The following is a 20,063-nucleotide window of genomic DNA, read 5'->3' on the forward strand; positions in this document are numbered from 1 at the left end:
TGCCTATTAAAAAGCATTTCACAGGAATTTCCATAATTTGTAACATAATGCCACAATTTTTAAGAATTTTTTTAACCAGTTTTTTTACGTTAAATATTATCTGTTAAAACTATAGCATAAATTCAACAAGCAAAATGATAAAAAATGAAAACAACCCCAAAAAATCTGATGTTTAAGAGGACAACTTTTTAGAATAGAAAAGAATATCATTATTGTCATGATACACAGCTATACAAGAAAAATGTGAGTGATTGGCGCATATTAATAAAATGAACAATATATAGAATAATTAATATATAAATGAAGACTAAATAGAATAGAAATAATAGCTTTACAGCAGTGCAATTATTGTTATTTTATCATTTTTTGTGTCATACTAGGCTAAAATTCAAATTATGTCAATTATATACTACAATTATATGCTATAATTATGTTTTTTTTTCTTTATGAAAACAGATGTCTTCCAAAAGAGGACACTTTAGATTGATTAATGAAATAAAGTTGGAAAGGGTTAAATAAATCAGACACCGATGGCAAGTTTTAAGTCTTTTTTTTGAAACCCAGAAATGTTTTGCAGACTGTTTCACCTGCGCCGCAGGAGTCAAGGAGAAACTTTGCGGCTTTCTTTTGTTTGGCCGTCATGTCGTCCTCCGGAGTGTGGGGGGGTCGGGGGGGGGGGGGGGGGGGGGTCGTCTTTGAACAAGTGATTAATAAGGACACCGGAGAAGCCGGGCCAAGTCTGTTTGTTTTGATTGCGTTTTCATCGGCCGCCGTCGGGAGACAATGGGCCGGCCCTGTTTTTAGGGTTGACCTCTGAACCGGTCCCCCCCCCCCCCGTCTGGAGGTCTTTAAGTGGAGGCCGGACGGCCTTTGCCTCGGGCGCGCCGGGGAAACCGGACACCTGCGCACGGACGGACAAAAGATAGGCGTCGCTTGACTCTCTCTACCTGCTTCCAAAATTACGCCGATTCGAACACCGGACCGGAGTCGTCGGACAAATTTGGATTTCAGCGTCGAAGCCGCTTTTATTCTGAAAAATCCATTTTGGTTGCTTGTATCACGGGGTGACGCACAAAAGAAGTCATACCCAAAAAGACAGAATCGGTCAGAGAACTGGAAAAACCCTCGTGCGGTATTTGAATGATTTTGGGGCAGTTTTCTTACTAAAGTAACTAAAAATTCATGCCATGTTAAACTTTGATATGTTGTCAGCATCTAGGGTGAAATTTCAGCTCCCAAGTGTCTTCTTTTCAATGCTTCAAAGAATTGTGCAAAATTCCGCACGTGGGTTTCGTTAATCCTTGTGGCATTATGTTACAGATTATGGAAACTCCTTAGATTTTTTTTCTTCTATGATATAAAATAATCAATGGGGAAAAAACTCTAGGGAGCTGAAATTTCAAGCAGATGATTAAACATTTCAAATTTCCAAATGCAACAATTCTGATGTGATTTTGAGGTGAATCAGATTGTGTGCAAAAATAATGACTGTCCAAATTTTGGCCCATATAAAACCATTATAATTACAATGTTTGAGATGCATTTTAATAGGATTTATGACATGAATTTTTGGGCGATTTTTGCAACATTCCATTCCGCGGCAGTCACCTTATGTCGGCAAACTGAAAATTCTTTGTTGACTCGTGTTTCACCTCAAGACAGTAGGTGGCGGTAGAGACCAGTTCAAGTGTCATCGTCACATCACAGGCTGCAAAGACAGACCATAGAGTAGCATTCTTCAATTTTTTTGTGGGTTTTAATAAATTTAACCTACACATGTATGGATAGAACCAATAGAACTTGAGCGGTTGAAGGAAAGAATTATTCATAAATAACTTGAAGTTATTTAGTTACCCAAATTGGGTAGGGTTAGGGTTAAGTGTTTTTCAGATATGCCCGGGGCAAATTGTATTTGACGTACTTTAACCTGGGAAAGGTCAACAGGTTAAACCACACCCAAAACACCCCCGCACTCTTAGGGACAGTTTCGGTTTTGCGTGGGTCTTATCCCGTCTTTATTTTTTTGCTTTTTTTTTCTGCTAGTTTGTAAACGGTATTTATTGTCCGGTTCCATTTGATCGCACGCGCTCCACGTTATAGTCCGTGTAATATGCGCGTGTTTGTTGACACTGTCGGGGGAATTCCGGCGGGCCCTTGAAATAGTCGCGGCTCCGCATTGCCCGTCCAGCTGTACTCGAAGCATAAGCGGCAGCGCTGGTGGAATTTGGTGTCTGGTGTTTGGTGCTTGTCGGAGGCGGCGGGGGGAATTCCGCGGGTCTCCGGGGGAGGGACGTGAGCGCGCGCCACTTGAGCGTCGACAATGGCGGCCCCGGCTCGGAAGCGGGTGTCACCTTTCGGCAAATCTTCACAACGGCCGGGTGGGCGGCGGATGATTGCTCTTTTATTTTGAAATCCCACGCGTCTGACCCAAGGTGATTGGTGTTCCCGCAGACTCAAGGAGCGGAGGGACGGCCCCTTTCTCACCGCCTCGTCCCACGGGCAGGTCGCGCCGACCGCCGACATCTTCGGCCAGGACGTCTTCAATCAGCTCTTTGATATGCTGGACCAGTGAGTTAAAAAAAAAAAAAAAAATGTTTATGTCTCAGTTGGCTGAGAAACTCACGATTCACAAATTTGATGTGAAAAAAACAAAATGGCGCAGAAGCGTACAGAAAAGTAGAGCAGTAATTGGCGTCAAGGATGTCAAAGTGATACAGCTCTAGTGAGAAATAAGCTCTGTGAGCCGAGGAGCCTCGTTTAGCCAGGGTTGTTAGTGGAAATTACAGAGTCTTCTCTTCATATGCGTGAACATGCTGATTTTCAAAACAAAATCATTTGTGAAGTCTCTTTTGAAGGCGAAAGAATCGTAAGATGAGATTTAAAGGAAGCCAAGTGTTTTTGGTTAAAAATTATTGATATTCGCAAATATTAACATTTTGTTTTCTTGGCGGGGGGGAGTTGAGATTTATTTTTTTTTGTTTTGTTTTTTTGCCACACTTATTACCTTGAATTTTCTTTTATTTTAAAATGATTTTGCATGTACATATATATTAAACTGAAAAGTTTTCTTATTTTACGTTCTATGTTTTTTAGCTACTTAGATATTTTAATTGACTTTTATTTTATCACATGTAGGATGCATTGTTTTATATTGTATTTATTTATTACTCATTAATTTACGTATTTAAAATGTTTGGTTGTTTTTATATATAGTTTTAATGTTATTTATTCCATATTTAATACATTTTGTCATTTTATTTAAATTCTGTTATTCTTTTATTGGCTTTATTCATTGTCATGCTTTTTATGGGGGGGCGGGGCTTGTCACTCAAATACGCAAGGACCCAAAATAATTTGACCACTTTTTAGAGTTAACTCTTTAATGCCAGACATTTTTTTTTAAAGAAAAGGAGAACCTACCCGCCAATTTCTCACCAGATTTGTTTTTTTTTTTCACCATAATTGATCAAATCAGTTTATTGTATTCGACCAATTTGCATGAATTTAGCCTTAAAGTGATCAGTTGGCGCATGAAGTCCAGTAAGTTCCGAAAGCCGCTGAATTCATTTTTTTTCCATCTGTTTTTCTTTCGCGCTTCAGCTCCTCCATACATTCGGCGTTCGGCGAAACTCCGCCTCACGTCTCGACGGGGAACACCATCCAGATCAGCATGGACTGCATCACCATGCGCGACCCCGACGACACATTAACGGTGAGTAAAAACGTTTTTTTTTTCAGAAGAAAAATACAAATCTGCGGTGTTGATCTTGAGCAATTTGGCACGAAAATGCAGCCGCTTCTGGTTGGCTACAATGAAGTCAAACGAACATCGCCGGCTTTTCCTTGGTCGGCAACAGGATGCGAAACGTTTCTTTTTCCGACGACAAGTTTCGTAATTAGTGCCGACGGAAGGAAATAAGCCGCAGGTGACTTTCGCTTTAAGTAGGCGGGACTTCCTCTGAGTTAACGGTCGACAAGTCGTACGACATTCTCCTCTCAACAACGGAATTTCCCCGGGACGGACTTTGATGCGGAGCGGCTTGGTAGCTCGCGTTATCTGGCGGGGGGCTCGTTGATATCATCTCACAGTGACCTCTGACCCCTGCGGACCCCTCAGGGGACCGGTAGTGGGTTCGGAGCTTCACGTATGTCCTTTTTTGGAAATTTCTGGTTAATGATGGCACATAATCATGTTCTATCCACACGCAATGACGGAAATGCAAATTAGCGTCGATTTGGTTGCCATGGACAAAATTTGGACAAATCGAAGCCAAAATGGAGACTTAAATCCAAGCTAGCAGCTTTCCTCTATCTTTTCAGCCATGGGTTCTTGAGACTTTTTCGCGAGACTCCCCATGATAGACAAGCCTACCAAAATTCGTGTTTTTACGAAAAACTGGCTTTGGGGGCGGGATTTTCCAAATGGTGGATTTTAGTAAGTTTTCTGCTCCGAGAAAATCTCTTGGACAAGGACCACAGATTGACCTTTTATTTCTTTTCTTAAACATGCAGTTTTTCTGGTCATGACACTCAGGAGATAGGAAAAAAAAAAAAAAGTTGACCCCCATTTTAAGAAGGCTGCAGGCTGGGAAACGTCGCAAATATAAATTTGCTTTGTGGAGCTGAGTGATGTTGCCTCCCCCAAGGAGGGGTCGTCCTCACCTGATGAATGATGGTCCTGACCTGCGACCCCGACCCCCCCACCCCCGACCCCCCACTCCCTCCTCACCGTCCCCGCCCCCTGCTACCACATCTTCCAAAATGTAATACATATTATCATTTAAATATAATGGATGATCTTACAACGCTCGAATTGAAAAGCCAATTTGCACCATTGGGGTAAAGCGATTCATTCTGCGGCAATGCCATTAATGATATAAGCTGAATGGGTTCAAAGTCAGAACAGTTTGAAACGGTCCAAAAATGACAAAGAAACCCCCTCCAAAATGGGCATTTTTTTAGATTTCAGGTATTTGTGAAAAATATTAAGTTTTGAGCTCTGTAGTGATAACTGTGACCATTGGATGGCAGGGTTCGCACGCATACGACATCGCTAATACTCTAAGGAATGGAAGTCAATCTTTCTTATGGCAGAACCCATATTTACATAGCCATAACACACAATATTCTGTTGGCCTTGAAAGGTGAGTGAAAATGCTAATATAACGGCCCTCTTGAGGTTTCCTTTCCCAACAACGCTTGGCACTGAAAGAGTTAATAGGATGACCCCTTGGGGGAAGTATAATACAGATATGACTATGCAGAGTGAACGTAACACCATAGGACCCAATAATAGTCATTCTATGCAGAGGATGAAGAATATATGCCCATGAGTAATTTGATATTATCTGTCTACATGTGTTGCTCCACTGCTTGTATTCCAATAATACAGATATGACTATGCAGAGTGAACGTAACATAATTGTACCCAATAATAGTCATTCTATGCAGAGGATGAAGAATATATGCCCATGAGTAATTTGATATTATCGGTCTACATGTGTTGCTCCACAGTTTGTATTCAAATATCTACCTGCCCCCCCCCCCCCCCCCCCCCTTTGAGGTGTGCCTCTCTAGAGTCATTAAATATCAGCGTGGTGTTTAGTGCCCCGGAGGAGCTGATTTGTATGGTGGAGGGTTTTATGTTTAATCTGAAATTCCTTTTTTTTTTTTTCTCCCGCTTGTACCTGCAGGGCGACAATTTAACACATCTCTCATCGATCAGTGTGGGTGTCTCCACCCCCCCCCCCGCCCCCCGCCCGTGTAAGAGTGTAGCGGTGGAGGCTAAGAGGATGCAAACAGAGTGTAGAATAACACCGAGGAATGTAGTAGCTGAAGAAACGTTATATCCTGCCCCTCAAACAGCTGATTTTACACATTGATAACACGGGAATCAGCTGGGTGTTGAGTCAGGGGGCTATCGGGGCGCCGGGGGCGTCGGGTGGCGACGGCACACCTTTTCACAGCGGCTCGGCCGTCACTCGGGAGGGAGGCTCGCGTTACGTGCTCGAGTTAGCGCTTCCTGTCTGTTCCCCGAATCCTCGCCGGTTAAAATCAGTCAATATTTTGCCTTTTGTTTCCTTATCATTGGATAGCATCGGTGCGTGAATGCAGTCAAAAAATGAAGTAAGTCAAGGTTTTAAAATTTGAGATTAAGAAAAAAAATGCCTGTAACCACGAGTCACATTTGCTCATTTTCAACAGTTGTGTTTTACACGAAAAGAATTGGAGAGAAGGGTCGAAAAAAAGCTATTGTTTATTACATTTTTACATTAATGTATTGTTCAAATAATAATCAGTTACAAGCTTAGAAAAGAATAGTTAAAAAATGTGACTAATTGCAACTAATATATATATATATATATATATATATATATATATATATATATATATATATATATATATATATATATATAGCAATTAGTCACATTTTTTAACTAATTTTTTCTAAGCCTGTAACTAGTTTTACTTGAACATTTAATGTAAAAATCTAATAAACAATAGCTTTTTTTCGATCCTTCTATCCAATTCTTTTCGTGTAAAACACAACTGTTGAAAATGACCAAATCGGACTCATGGTTACAGGCCTTTTTTTCTTAATCTTTTCAGATTTTAAAACCTTTGCTTACTGCATTTTCTGACTGCATTCATATATATATATATATATATATATATATATATATATATATATATATATATATATATATATATATATATATATATATATATATATATATATATATATTTATTTATTTATTTTTTTTTTTGAAGGGCTACTTGAGGTGTTAGCCCTCGCAGTCGATTCGGTGTCTCCAATTAGCAGCCCCACCCTGTGAAACGTAGCCCGGGGGCTTGGGGGGGGGGTCATGGGGTGCGGGTCAAGACATCTACACTTTAAAGTGTCCTGCAGCCTTGTGAGAGGGATCATTAGCCCACCTAAACAAACTTCTAATTATGTCCAAAAGAAGACTCAGTGGAATCTGGGCAAGCCTCGCAGTTAAGTTGGGATGACGTTATTTCAACATTAGACCAAAACGAGGCGAGGAAAAACATTGCTGCCGTGATGCTAAATGCGCATTTAGCTAGTTGCTAAATTAGCTGCTTGCAGCATTCTTGTGCATTTTATGTCGCCCGGGGGAGGTCTTTGGTATGCTAATGAAGCTAGCGGCTGCAGCACTCACTCTTTGTAAAGACTCTTGTTTGTAAAAAACAACAACTTTCTCTTCACGTTGATCGGGAGTTGTTTTATTGTTTATTTTTAAAAGCGCTAGCTTGTTAGCTTTGCTAGCTTACCCTATTGTTTGCATGCTTGGGAAATGTCAAGTCAAACTTTATTTGTTAGCATTTTCAGAAGACGACCGTTAAACGGGATGTTTGTTTAGATGTGATTATATGATATTTAGAACATAAAGGTTGGCACTTTACTACCTAAATTGATTATTTTATTTGTGAAATAATCAATTACTCAGTAGATAAATTCTAGTATTTTTTATTACCTAAAATAATTGATTGTTTCGGTACGTAATGAATTACTTTATACATTAATTACCTTTGGTACTTTAATACCTAAATGTTGGCACTATACTACCTAAATTGATTACTTTATCGCTGAAATAATCAATTACTTTAGTCATTTTAGTAGTTAAAATGCTAGTATTTTCTATTACTATAAATTGACTGGTTGGTACTTTAGTAATTAAACAAATTAATCATTTTATACATTAATTACTTTGCGTACTTTAATACAAAAAAAGATATGCACTTTACCACCGAAATTTATGATTTTATTATGAAAGTATTCAATTAATTTTGTATTTTTAGAAGTTAAAATCCTTTTTCTAGGACCTAAAATGATTGCTTACTTTGATATTTACAGGGATAGCGTGTAAGATTTTGACCGTTTACCATTGTCCATAGATATAACAAACATGGCCGCCTCCGAAGAAGTGCCACCCCCCTTGTAATATTATTTCATGATTACCACACCTATGATTATGTTTAAAACATTCTGTTGGTCATTAAGAACACATTTATGTGCAAGTTTTTGAAATTTACAATCATTTTATTTCTTCCTTTTTAACGGCGGTCTAAATCTTACACACTGTCCCTTTAAGTTGAAAATTCTCGATCATACTGGTACCAAAGTAATCGATTACTTTAGTAATGAAATCATAACACCAAGCAATTGCTTTTGGTGCTTTAGTAACTAAATAGTTATTTTACTTTTTTAAATAGTGTTACAGGCCATTGCGGGCCTGGAAAATGCGGATGACGGGCCGAAAACGGCCCCCCCGGCCGTAGTTTGGGCAACTTTGATTTCAAGAAAAGCTCGTTGGGTGGTGCACTCTCAAGTCAAGGTAGATCTTTAATACGACGTCTAAATGGGAAAATTTCCAGCTTTCCGCGCCTCCCATTTGGACAAATTCCCATCTTGAAAAAGCCCAAGATGGGCGTGGACTCAGGTCGCTTCCCAGGTAGACCCGGCACCCCTCCCTCCTCGAACCCCCCCCAACACCTTCACGGTATATAAGAGGCCTCCCATGGATTCTTTGGAAGCCTCTTCTTCTTCTTCTTCTCCTCGTCCTCGCCCGTCCACGCCGCATCCCGCCCAGGCCCCGATCGGCGTCCACCGTTTCCGCGTCCTTTGCGCTCCGTGCACGGTTAAAACATTTTCAGGGGGGAATCCTGGAGCCGGTGGAGCAAACAGCAGCCGCCCTGCTCAATCTCAGCGCCAACATGTTGTACCTGGAGACGGGCACCTCGACGCCCTACAGCGAGGTAAGCGCTCCAGCCCCATTGGCTGAAAATCGGCAGGCCCGAAGCCGGCAAAACGGCTCCAATTTTGGAGGCGTTTGGGATTTCCTTTGATCGAAGTGAAGGTTTTTGTCGGTGGATTCGCACGATGAAAGTATCGGAATGTTAGCATGCGTGGAATGTAAACATCTGGATGCGCGGGGAAAACGGCGGGCGTTTGAATTTTGAGCCGTCAGGTTTTTTACCGAACTTTTTGGGTTTGGTATTTCTGGATGATTTTTCTTTTTTTAACTGTTGATTGTTCACAATTTCTTTTTTGTTTTGGTACATTTGGAGGAACGATGATTTGTGCGAAAAGAATCCAGAAAAATTTCTGGGCAATTTTTGTTCTTTTTAGAAAGAAAATCAATAACGTGGAATTCTGGATCACCTTTCGTTGATTTATTTTTTTTGGTCACTTTAGTGATTTTTCTATAGTAAATCCAAAGTATCTACAAAATTGTGTTGACCTCATTGATTTACTAAGACGTTTTAATTTTAATTTACATTAATAGCTTATATATGACGGATTTCCACTTTTTTGTGGTTTTCATTTAATCATAATTTGGATTTTTTTGTCACTATAGTGACTTTATTTTTCATAAATCCAAAAATATCTACAAAATTGCGTTTTTCTCTTTGATTTTCTAACTGTTTGAAATGTAATCTCAACAAGCTCATTTTGTGAGAGGGGGTGTACAATTTTTTGTGGCGAAAATATATAGAAATATTCATTTAAGATGGGATGTAAAATTTTACACTAATAGCTTAGATATGACTGCGGTTGCAACGTTTTATGTTCATTTAATCTAGTTTTGATTTTGTTTAAGGGCGTGAAGGAAAAACATAGCTTGGATGTTGTTGTTTTTTAATTTTTTAACAATATTTGGAGAAGAGCAACATGTAGAAAATGCCTTCAAAGTCATTGCTGGGATTTCGTTTCGATTTTGTGGGGTAATGTGAAAAAATTGCTGAATTTTCTGACAATTTTTGGGACGTTTTATTGGCAAAATATGTAGAAATTTGATTTGAAGGCATGAATAAGGAGTTTTTTAATATATATATATATATATATATATATATATATATATATATATATATATATATATATATGCAAAACTATGGGTACTACTATGCCATTTTTCTTCGGATCACACTGAAAAAATGTGGGTTTTATTTCCCTGCAAGGCTGCAATCAAACGAGTACAAAAATCTCAAGAAAAGTCCTTTCAACTGAATGCTGTTTTATGGGAGTTGTTTTTTTTTCCGCGCATGTAATCAGCAGTTGAATGTCTTGCGTATGTGTGCGAACCACACCTTGAAAAACACAGGCTGTGTCAACATTTAATTGAGGGCTTTTTTGTTCTTCCATGTTTCCCGGCGCTTCCGTAAGCGAGAAGTCGCCATTTATTTGATGCGCTCGGGAGAAGCACACCTGGTTGCGCTAAGTGAAAATGCGTGGAAAAAAACGCGAGTGATGTCAACACGAGCCGCTGTTGTGATTTGAAAGTCTTAACTACTTTTTTTTTTAAGCCCTAGTTGGTCCTCTTGCTTTTTTGGTGTGAGCGTGGGGTCCGGGTCGCAGGGTCATGATGACAACACGGCCCGTCTTTTGTGGCGTGCGCGTAGTTGCATTCCATTGCACTTTTCCTGGAGGCGGAAATGTGATTGTGCGAGATTTTGTGTGCAAAAATAATAATTGTCCAATTTTTGGACCATATAAAACCATTATAATCACAATTTTTGAGATTCATTTGAATAGGATTTATGACATTGATTTTCCTGCGATTTATGCCGCATTCCGTTGAGCGGCGCTCAAACTGTGTCGGCAAACAGAAAATTCTTTGTTTGACTTGTGTTTCACCTCAAGACAGTAGGTGGCGGTAGAGACCAGTTATGTATGGGTAGAACTGTTTGCAAAGTTTGTACACAAGGGTTAAAAAAATATATCTTTAGTACGTAAATATGTGTTGGCACTCTCAGATTGCAGGTAGCATTTAGCAGGTGTGTGGGGTCAACCTGTTGTTAAGTAAGGTGGGTGGTGTGGGGGGTTTAAGCGCTGTCCGGCTCAGTCCCACCGCAGAGCCGGTGGGGGATCGTGTTGCAAAGCCCCCACACACACAAATCCACACCCCCCACAAGCTCCCTTAGAAGCAGACAATGCATCCATCCGGGCCTGGTAATTGCTGTAATGGCGTGTTGATGTTGATACAATCACCTGCTGCCGAAGGTGCCGAGAGACCACCGCCTTTACCCCCCCCCCACCCCCGCCCCCAAAAACAGCATCCACCTCCACCCAGATACGCCTTCTTTAATGACACCCCCGCGCCGATGACGGTCACTCATGCTAACCTCTCCCTTGGGCCAAGTCTGCTGAAATTCCTGTCGGATTCGGAAATGAAGCTCCTCCCCTCAATTCACATTCCGCCAAGTTGCTGCAAAATGCTAGTTTTTAGCTAGCCTGTCATGGTGCTCCAAGCAACTTTGCAATTACATAAAAATGGTGACGTTTTTTGCATCTTTTTGGCGCAGCTAAACTTTTTTACGTTAATCCCACTCCATTGCTGCATTTATGGTCCGGAGATCACCCCGCAATCAATGAATTATATGATATACACTTATTTAAATACTTACCAGGCAAGTTTTGATAACAAAAGCTCTTTAGGTAAAAATGATCCCACCATCAAAAGCAAGTACCACATTGGTACAATAAACGCGAGGGTAGTCTTTTCTCGATGAATGCACGAGGGTAAAAGACACCTTTAAAAATCGGACAAAAAACATTGAAACCGAGAGTGAGCTATAGCGATAAATACCACCAAATTATTATTGTCCAAATAATCTTGTAAATTACTGGATTCCTCCTTCCAGTCGGGCCCAAATGCATCGATTCCGAATGGACTTGGTGACCTTTGTGCGAGGGGGGGAAAAAATCCCGTCAAGGATGTTGGTTTACCCTCTGCAGGCACTTATTAAATGCCCATTATGGCGGAGTCACATCAAGGAGATTTTTTTTTTTTTTTAATCAAAGGCGTTTTCCTGACTTCCAGTCAATTAAACAGTAAATCCTTGATGACCCGCCATTTATTCCCCAACGTCTGGAATCCTGCTGCCTTTTCTTTCTTCCCACTGATATTTGATCATGATCGCCTGTCGCTTCCGCGTCATCCTCGTGCACGCCGTCACCATAACAGCCCACCCCCGCGCTACCTGACAAGGCAGTGATGTCACTCATTCGGGGAAACGGCAGAATTGTGTAAGAATGATTCCTGGCTTTTGTGTGTGTACTTTAGTGCTGACAATTTTACACCTTTTGGTTGGCCAAGACACAGAAGAGATTTTTTTTGGTCTAATTGATAGCCGCAAGAGTTTTGGTTTGATATCGGAGAGGAGTGATTTGCAGTAATCTAACATGGAGAAAATTAAAGACTGGTCTAATCTGTCATGCTTTGGAATGAGGATTTTTTTTTTCGTGTGAAAGAACAAGATTAGTGATCTGTTTTTTTTCCCCGTGAAATCCAAATAAAAAAATTACGCTTATTTTTTTAACTGTTGTTGATAATGATACCAATGTTCGATTTAACACTATGGACGGAGTATTTGCATTTTTCATATCTCGCATTTTGAGTCTACCAGAAACTAGTGTTTCCCTATATCCAGATATGGGCAGTCTGTTTAGTCCGGCCTGGCATGGACTATTTATTTTTGCAATAAATGATGAGAAAAACAAAAAAACAAAACAATGATCGCCACTGACAGAAAGTCAAGAAATTTGCCAACCAGCAATGGCAAACTGCCATTTTTATTATTATTTTTTAAATGCCTTCTGGTGGTGATGAGTTGATGACGGTGACGATTGTGGTTTGGTTCGGCTTGAACAAGATGGCCGACTAACAGGGTGCCGACGAATATCGGACCAGCAAATGTCATCCGCATAGCAGGGAAAGCGAACTTTGCGGTGCTATATTATTTGACCAGAAGTTAGCGTATGAATAGAAAATAAAACTGTACCTAAGATCGACCCTTGCGGTACGCCACATAAATAAAGGCGGATGAGCAGTCGTTACTAAGTGACCTCAAAGTTTCAGTTTAAAGATGATTTACTGTGGGTCATGTTTATTTTTCTGGCTGCACGAAAAATACATTCTTTGCCTTCTTTCCAAATTGTTTTTTGCATGAATAGTGAAATGAAATTTGGACGTGATGCTAGCCGTTTTTCGCACTTGGTGCTAGCTTGAGACGTTTTTCCCGCTTGTGTTTCGTGTCTGGTTTATCCGAGTCGCTGTTGTTTATAAATGATACAAATGCAAAATCAGGGGGACAAAATCAACACCTGCTCGGCCTGCACCGTTGTGTCCCCCAGACCCTTTTAAGCGATGCGGTTTCCGGAGCTTAGCGGGGCCTCGTTGGGCTTTTGACCCGCATCCCACCCGCACTCAGATGACCTCGTTGCGGTGTCGGCGGTGTGTGCGTTTTCCCATGTGTGTTTATGCGCGTGAATGTCAAAGCAGAGTTTCATAAGGGTTCGCTAACACCTGGCCAGGCGGCGGATGGGACGAGGGGGGTGAGAGAGACAGCTGTGGTCATTCTGGGAGGGGCTGGAAATAAATCCGCGACAGATTAATGGCCGTCCCGGAATGCGGCGCTTATAAACGGAACGGAATGGCTGCGTTTGAAGATGGGTTTGTTATTGGATCTTTTATCTCCTTGGAAAGCGAGATTGGCTTTTTAGCAACATTAGCCGTTAGCGCTTGACGCTGTTTAGCACCATGTAGCTTTGATGTTTAAACATGTTTTTCCAGAGTCGGGATCAGACCAGTATTTCGAAGTGCGCAGCTGTCATATTATCCATCACTTCTTCATATTAACTCCCAAAGACGCGTTTTTACGTTTTTCAAGCGTTTCAGCGCCTGTCTGACAGTAACTTTTAACAATGTTGACATGTTGTTACCATTTGGGTGAAATTTCAGCTCCCTTTGAGGTGAAATGCATCAAAGGCTTGGACAAAATAGCGCACAAGTATTAATGTGTTAAAGCTACCCGGTTTAGAACGACACGGAAACTGTGTCATCAACAAGACGGTATTTGTGTACGTAGAAGTTACAGCACAATTGGTTTATGGATTCCATCAATAAATGCCAATTGTTTTCATTGGGCAGTCTCAGTACACCAACCTGGGCCTGTTGAACAGCATGGAGCAGAACATCCAGAACGGAGGCTCCACGTCCACCAGCCCGTACAACACGGAGCACGCCCAGAACGGCGTGACGGCGCCGTCACCCTACGCTCAGCCCAGCTCCACGTTTGACGCCCTGTCACCCTCGCCCGCCATCCCGTCCAACACAGATTACGCCGGCCCGCACACCTTCGACGTGTCCTTCCAGCAGTCCAGCACGGCCAAGTCAGCAACTTGGACGGTAAGGAAGTCCCTTTGGGTTTTCATAGTGTGGCCTGTTTGACGCGGGGTCGTGTTTAAAATATTAAATTAGATGTCGGCACTCGCCTAACAATTATGCCTAACAACTTTGCGAAAATCGAGTGGCAGGAGTATACTGTACAGACCAGACCGCCATTTTCATTGTGGAGCCTCTTTCGAAGAAGTTTTTAAATTAGATGATATCATCACTTTCCTAACAGCTGCTTTCAACACAAAAAGACAGATTTGAGAGGCCAGTGTATACAGACTTTAAAGTCTTTGGCCATTTTCATTGTGGAGCCTGTTTCACACAGAGATCCACTCAACTTTCACCTAATTTGATGTCAGCTTTTTTTTGTTGATATCTGTCAATGGTAGGTACAGTAAGTACAGTCTATCTTAAAATCCAGTGTTTTCATTGGGTGGGCTTTTTTTTCAAAAGAGAGCCAATCTGCAATCAGGTTATTCTATATCATCAGCGCCTGTCTGACAGTAACTTTAAACACAATGGCGCAAAACATACTTTCCTGCTGTTTTCATCGTGTAGCCGCTTTGGCACAAAATTTGTCAACACTTGACAGCTGCTTTCAAAACAACAAGAAGAAGTGAGGAGCAGATATAGAAAGATGCTGCTCTGTATATGTCCCATATGTCATTTTCTTTGAGTAGCCTACTTCACACAGAGCACAATAGCTGCATCAAAACAATTTTACACCGCGTCCTGCAATCACATTTTTACAAACAAAAAATCAGATCAATTTAGTGTTTGGACAGTCTCTGCTTGCCATTTTCATTGTGTAGCCTCTTTCACATAGCATCCCTTAATTAAATATTAAGATGATTGTTTGTCAGAGAATTGCTTTTAATCCAAGAGGGTGGAAGAAGTGTGATAGACACCACTCTGTATAACAGTCCTCTGTTTTCATTGTGTATCCTTTTTCACATCATCAAAAATTTGGATGACACCAGTAATTGTCGGAAAGATGTGTTCAACACAAGATGGCTGTAGAAGTGAAGAGTCCAAGTTATACAAATGCTGCTCTGTATATCTGACGGTTTTCATTGTGTATCCACTTTCACAAAACAGTCACATTAGAAACATTTTAATGTAGCAACACTGAAACCTACAATCTGATAGGTAACTGACAACAATGTAGGAGAAGTGTATGCCAGATGTCATTTTACATTCCTGTACGCCATTTTCATTGTGAAGCCTCTTCCACAAAACAGCCACATCAGAAACACTTTCACGCAGGAACAATGCACCCCACAATATGACACTTAGATCTCAACAGGAGTGGGAGATGGGGCTATACTAATGTCCTTTTGCATTCCCGTCAGCCGTTTTCATTGTGTAGCCTGTACCCCACAGTAGCCACATCAGAAACACTTTCACATAGCAGCACTGCATCTCCCAATCTGATCATTTGATGACAACAGAGTGGGAGAAGTGCATGCTAGGGATATACAGATGTCACTGAAGTCCCATCAGCTGTTTTCATTGTGTAGCCTGTGTTCAATAATAGCCACATCAGAAACACTTTCACGCAGCAACAATGCATCCCGAAATCTTGATGCATAGAAAATGAAGTCAATTGTACCTCTGTCTGTTATTTTCTCTGCGAAAAGACACTTTTTAAAGAAACCGGTCGCCATGTAGCAGATGCGGCTGATAATAACAGAGTGGTCGCCGAGCGTCACGTGGCCACACCTGGATGGCCGCTGACCTCTGTCATCACTTCCTCGTAAACTTTAACCCGCTGTCAGCCCTTTGAACACCAAACTTCTGTTTTCATCACTGTTGTAGAACGGAGAACCATAACAGAAGCTGGAAATTTCACACCTCGCTCTGTTGTGTCGAAAGCAATTGTCAAGATCTTGTCGATGTTGGCGCTTTGCTTTCTTTATAAAATTTGTTTTGTGAAATAAATGAATCGGCAGGAAGTGATGTCATGACTTGCGTAGACAGAAAAGCAGCATGAGGGTCAAATGATATCATCGTTCACAGCGTGACAACATATAAAAGGGCAGTAGAGTATTGCGCAATGCCACCCAAGGTCTGCTGGGAATCGTGAGGTTGTGACACACTCCGTATTCCCGCGTGGCGTTTTGTCTGTAAACGCCACACCTCGCATGACCAAACTGAGACCGCAAGTCACGCAAAAAAAAAAATGTGACACAAATGTTACGAAATAATACATATTGTATTATTTTGGGGGCGGAGGATTGTTTATGAATTATAATAACAGCGTCCGCGATCACATTTGCTCAATTGGGTAAACCTTTTTTTTTCTTTTTTTTTTACCATGTTTTGCTATTTTTTTTTTTTTTTTTGTCTCACAAAACTAAAAATTGAATCTCCCATGAGTGAAAACATGAATGATTTCATCAGTCACAATGATTGAAGAGTAGATTCATATTTTTAAGTTGACAACTCCAATCGACCAAAAACGTAAAAAAAAAACCACAAACGCAAGCATTTCAATCCCACGAATTTTGTTTGCGACCGGCCCGCTTTTGAAGGCGGACAAAACGATCGGCGATTCCTTTCGGGCGACTCCTCTGAACGGAGACACACCTAATCCTCAAACCATCACTTCACCTCTTCCTGTCTGGGAAGACCGGGGTGACACGCAACACCTTTAGTCCACCTCTTCCCAGAAACCCTTCCCCACCCTCCCTCCCGGCTCCCGATTTAACGGCGCGCCGCCGAAGCTTATCCTCGGCCCCCATTGTCCCTTGAGAAGATAGCCCGTGTTTGCCCGGTGTCTTATGGGGACGCCGGGATTACAGTAATGGATGGAGGGCCCGACTCTGGATAAGACTTGTGTCAATACTCCTTTTTTTCCAGTCGATTGCCCCGCGGGAGAAGAACGGGGGAGGGAGGGGAAAAATGAAGTGTTCTAGCGAAAGGCGGCAAGACGCGGCTTGTCCCGGGAACATCTGCGGGCCCGTCCCACGCCTCTCGAGATGGGGCCGAGACTTGTTTGTGCGCGGGGAGCGTGTTGACACTCGCCCCTGGAAGCTACTGAGGAGGAAGAGGCAGAGGAACGTTTTTGTTTTGTTTTTTTTGGGGCTCGTGTTGTGGAAATGTTTATACGTAACTACGCTGGAGGACGATGAAGTCCACTCAAAAGATCTCAAACGCAATCAGCGACGTGTTGTGAAGGAATGGGACGAGACACAAATTGGACGAGACACAAAGTCCACAAGAGATGTCTCGTCAGGTTGAGTCAGCGAGACGAGACGAGTTTTTTGCAAAATTTGTATTATACCGAATTTTTTGTGTACTATGAGGCACACTGGATTCTAAATCACAACAATAAAAAGCCGCGGTTTGTAACACCAGATATTTACGGAGAAATATCGGTTTGTCACTGGTGAACACGTGATGTCATATTTAGTGGACGGCAAGTGCAAAAGTGTGTATTCAAAGTATTAATTGTACATAAAAAACACTATTGTTATGAAATTAGGTATGGACAAAATACAGGTATTCATCAAAATTCCAATAATTGGCATGGTTGATAATCGATCTATCACGACTTCACACGTGATGTCATATTAAGTCGACAGTAAGTGAAAAAACGTGTTATCAAATGTGTACAACAAAAACTTTTAGTCATCTAATTAGTTATAAACATATGAACTGTTTTATTGCTGAAAACATCTGATTTCCCCCTTAGCATTCCTGAAATTTCTCAATTTTCCAAACGCAACCTTGAACCACACCAAAATCGGACATTTTTTTCCCCCAGGTTTCTCCTTAGAGTTCATTGTAGGTGTTTGCCACGGAAGGGTAAGAAAAAAAAAGTGCAAAAAGAATAAGAATAAGCGTGAGGCGTTGTGGAGGCTGGAGGCAAGACGCGACATGTCAGGTATGAAGCAGACAAGACCAGAGGCGCCACGCCACGCTTGTTTTGTCAGGACTTGACTGGGGTGCATGCGCCCGCAGCGCCTGTCAGCGCCACAGGAACGCCGCGGCGAGCGGGCCTGCCGGGACCTGCAGCCCGTATCGCGCCATGTCCCTGCCCGTCGTTATGACCCCGTGTACCGCACACGTCCAAAAATTGGAAGTAGCCCCAAATTTCCTCCTACCCTCCAGTTTCTCACTTTCTCCTATCCCCCTTACCTTCAGTTCCATCTTTCCTTCACTCCCTTTATAAATCCTTCTTTTTTCGTCCATGTTCCTCCTTCCTAACCTTCCACACTTCCTTCTATAATTCCTTTACTGGTCTTATTTCCTTTCATAAATCCTTCATACTGTCCGTAATTTTTCCTTCCATCCTTTACTACCCTTTTCTACCTTCCCTCTCCTGATCTTTCCTTCTTTGTGTCATTCCTTCCTTCATACCATTCTTCCTTCTTTCCTTCTCTCCTTCCTTCCTTCCTTCCCTTACTGCCATCTCACCTGCCTGCCTTCCTTCATGTCCTTCTTTCATCCTTCAGTCCTTCCTCCCTTGCTTCCTTCACTTCCTATTCCTTCTTCCAACCTTTCCAGCCTTCCCCCTTTCATCCTTCCTTCCTTCTTCTCTTTCACCCTTCCTTCCATCATTCCCTCCTTCTTTTCTTCCGTTTAACATTTTCTGCCGCCTTCCCTTGTTTCGTTTCTTCCTTCCTAGATCTTTCCTTCCTTTTCTGACTTTTTATCTTTCCTCACCTTCCTTCCTTCATACAATTCTTGCTTTTCCCCTATCTCGCTTCCTTCACTTCCTATTCCTTCCTCCGAACCTTTCCAGCCTTCCACGTTTCATTCTTCCTTCTTTCCTTGTGGCTGATGGAAGGATCCTTCCATCATTGCCTTCCTTCTTCCTCGCTGCCTTTGAATAATTTCTACCTTCCTACCACCTTCCCTTCTTTCATTTCCCTCTTCCTTCCTTCCATCATTTCCTTCCTCCCTCCCTTCTTACAACCTTCCTTACAATCTTTTCTGCCTTCCTTCCTCCTTCCCTTCTTTCCTTTCTCTCTTCATTCCTTCCCTTCTTCTTCTCTTCCTACATCTTTCCTTCCAAACTTTTCTCTTCCTTCTTCATTCCTTTCCCCCTCCCTACCTTCCTATTTCCTTTCTTCCAACATTTCCTTCCTTACTACCCCTTTGTTCCTATCTTCCTTCCTCCCTCCCTTCCTTCACTCTCCTTCTGCCTTCGTTTATTTGTTGTGTCCTCTTACATTTTTTCCCGCCTTCCTTCCATCATTCCTTCTTTCCTTGCTACACTCCTTGCAACCCTTCATTCTTCCTTGCTTCCTTCCAACCCTTCATACATGCTTAATATCTTTCATCTTTCCTTCTATCCCTATTTTGCTCCCTTCCGTCCTTCCTCTCTCTCTTTGTCGTTTTCTATATACAATTCCTTACAATGTGTCTATACCTACTTTTGGGTCATAACATGGATATGAAGTTCTTTTGTATGTATGTGCGTCAGCCCAGCGACACGCCTCAGTGCACCCCCCTCCCCCCCGCACTACTGAATCCCATCATTCAACCTGTTAGCGTTAGCTCTTAGCGCTGAGCAAACGAGCGCATATTTGCGCTGAAAAGTTTGTAGCTGGAGGGCAGGGATGGTTGTGTTGTGTTCTCCTCGCACTTCTCCTGGGTGGGTGCGAGCCTGGGATAGTTTGATATCATCTAAACAAACTTTCAGAAAGATTAGATCTTTTCTCCTCGGCCCGCGTGTGTGTTTTGATTTTAGCCTGCGGTGAAACAAAAAGCCGCAGCCTGTAATTATTCTAAACACCACACTGAAAAAGGACATCTTTGCCAATTTTTTTGAAATAGCATTCTGCCTCTTAACTACTGCATTAGGTAACCACATATACATGTATGCTTTTAAGAAATATTAAAGCTAATCAGGCT

The 20,063-nt window shown here is 41.8% G+C and overlaps 1 protein-coding gene across 3 annotated transcripts in view; it reads left to right on the top strand.

Annotated features, from left to right (window-relative positions):
* The first annotated feature begins 2,464 nt into the window (after positions 1-2,464).
* The window catches only part of tp63 (tumor protein p63), a 28,917-nt gene continuing 11,318 nt past the window's right edge, over positions 2,465-20,063 (top strand). For 2 of the 3 annotated variants that reach the window (XM_088425880.1, XM_088425881.1), the window contains exons 1-2: positions 8,529-8,778; positions 13,953-14,210. In XM_088425880.1, coding sequence (XP_088282006.1) covers positions 8,737-8,778; positions 13,953-14,210 — 300 coding nt within the window. In that variant the 5' untranslated portion in view covers positions 8,529-8,736. Of the gene's footprint in view, positions 2,569-3,600; positions 3,713-8,528; positions 8,779-13,952; positions 14,211-20,063 lie in introns of those variants that run through there. The other variant, XM_088425882.1, reaches the window with a different exon arrangement.

Source organism: Hippichthys cyanospilos, chromosome 10 (assembly GCF_059441005.1).
Source record: "Hippichthys cyanospilos isolate Australia breed blue-spotted pipefish chromosome 10, RoL_Hcya_1.0, whole genome shotgun sequence".
NCBI lineage: Eukaryota > Metazoa > Chordata > Actinopteri > Syngnathiformes > Syngnathidae > Hippichthys > Hippichthys cyanospilos.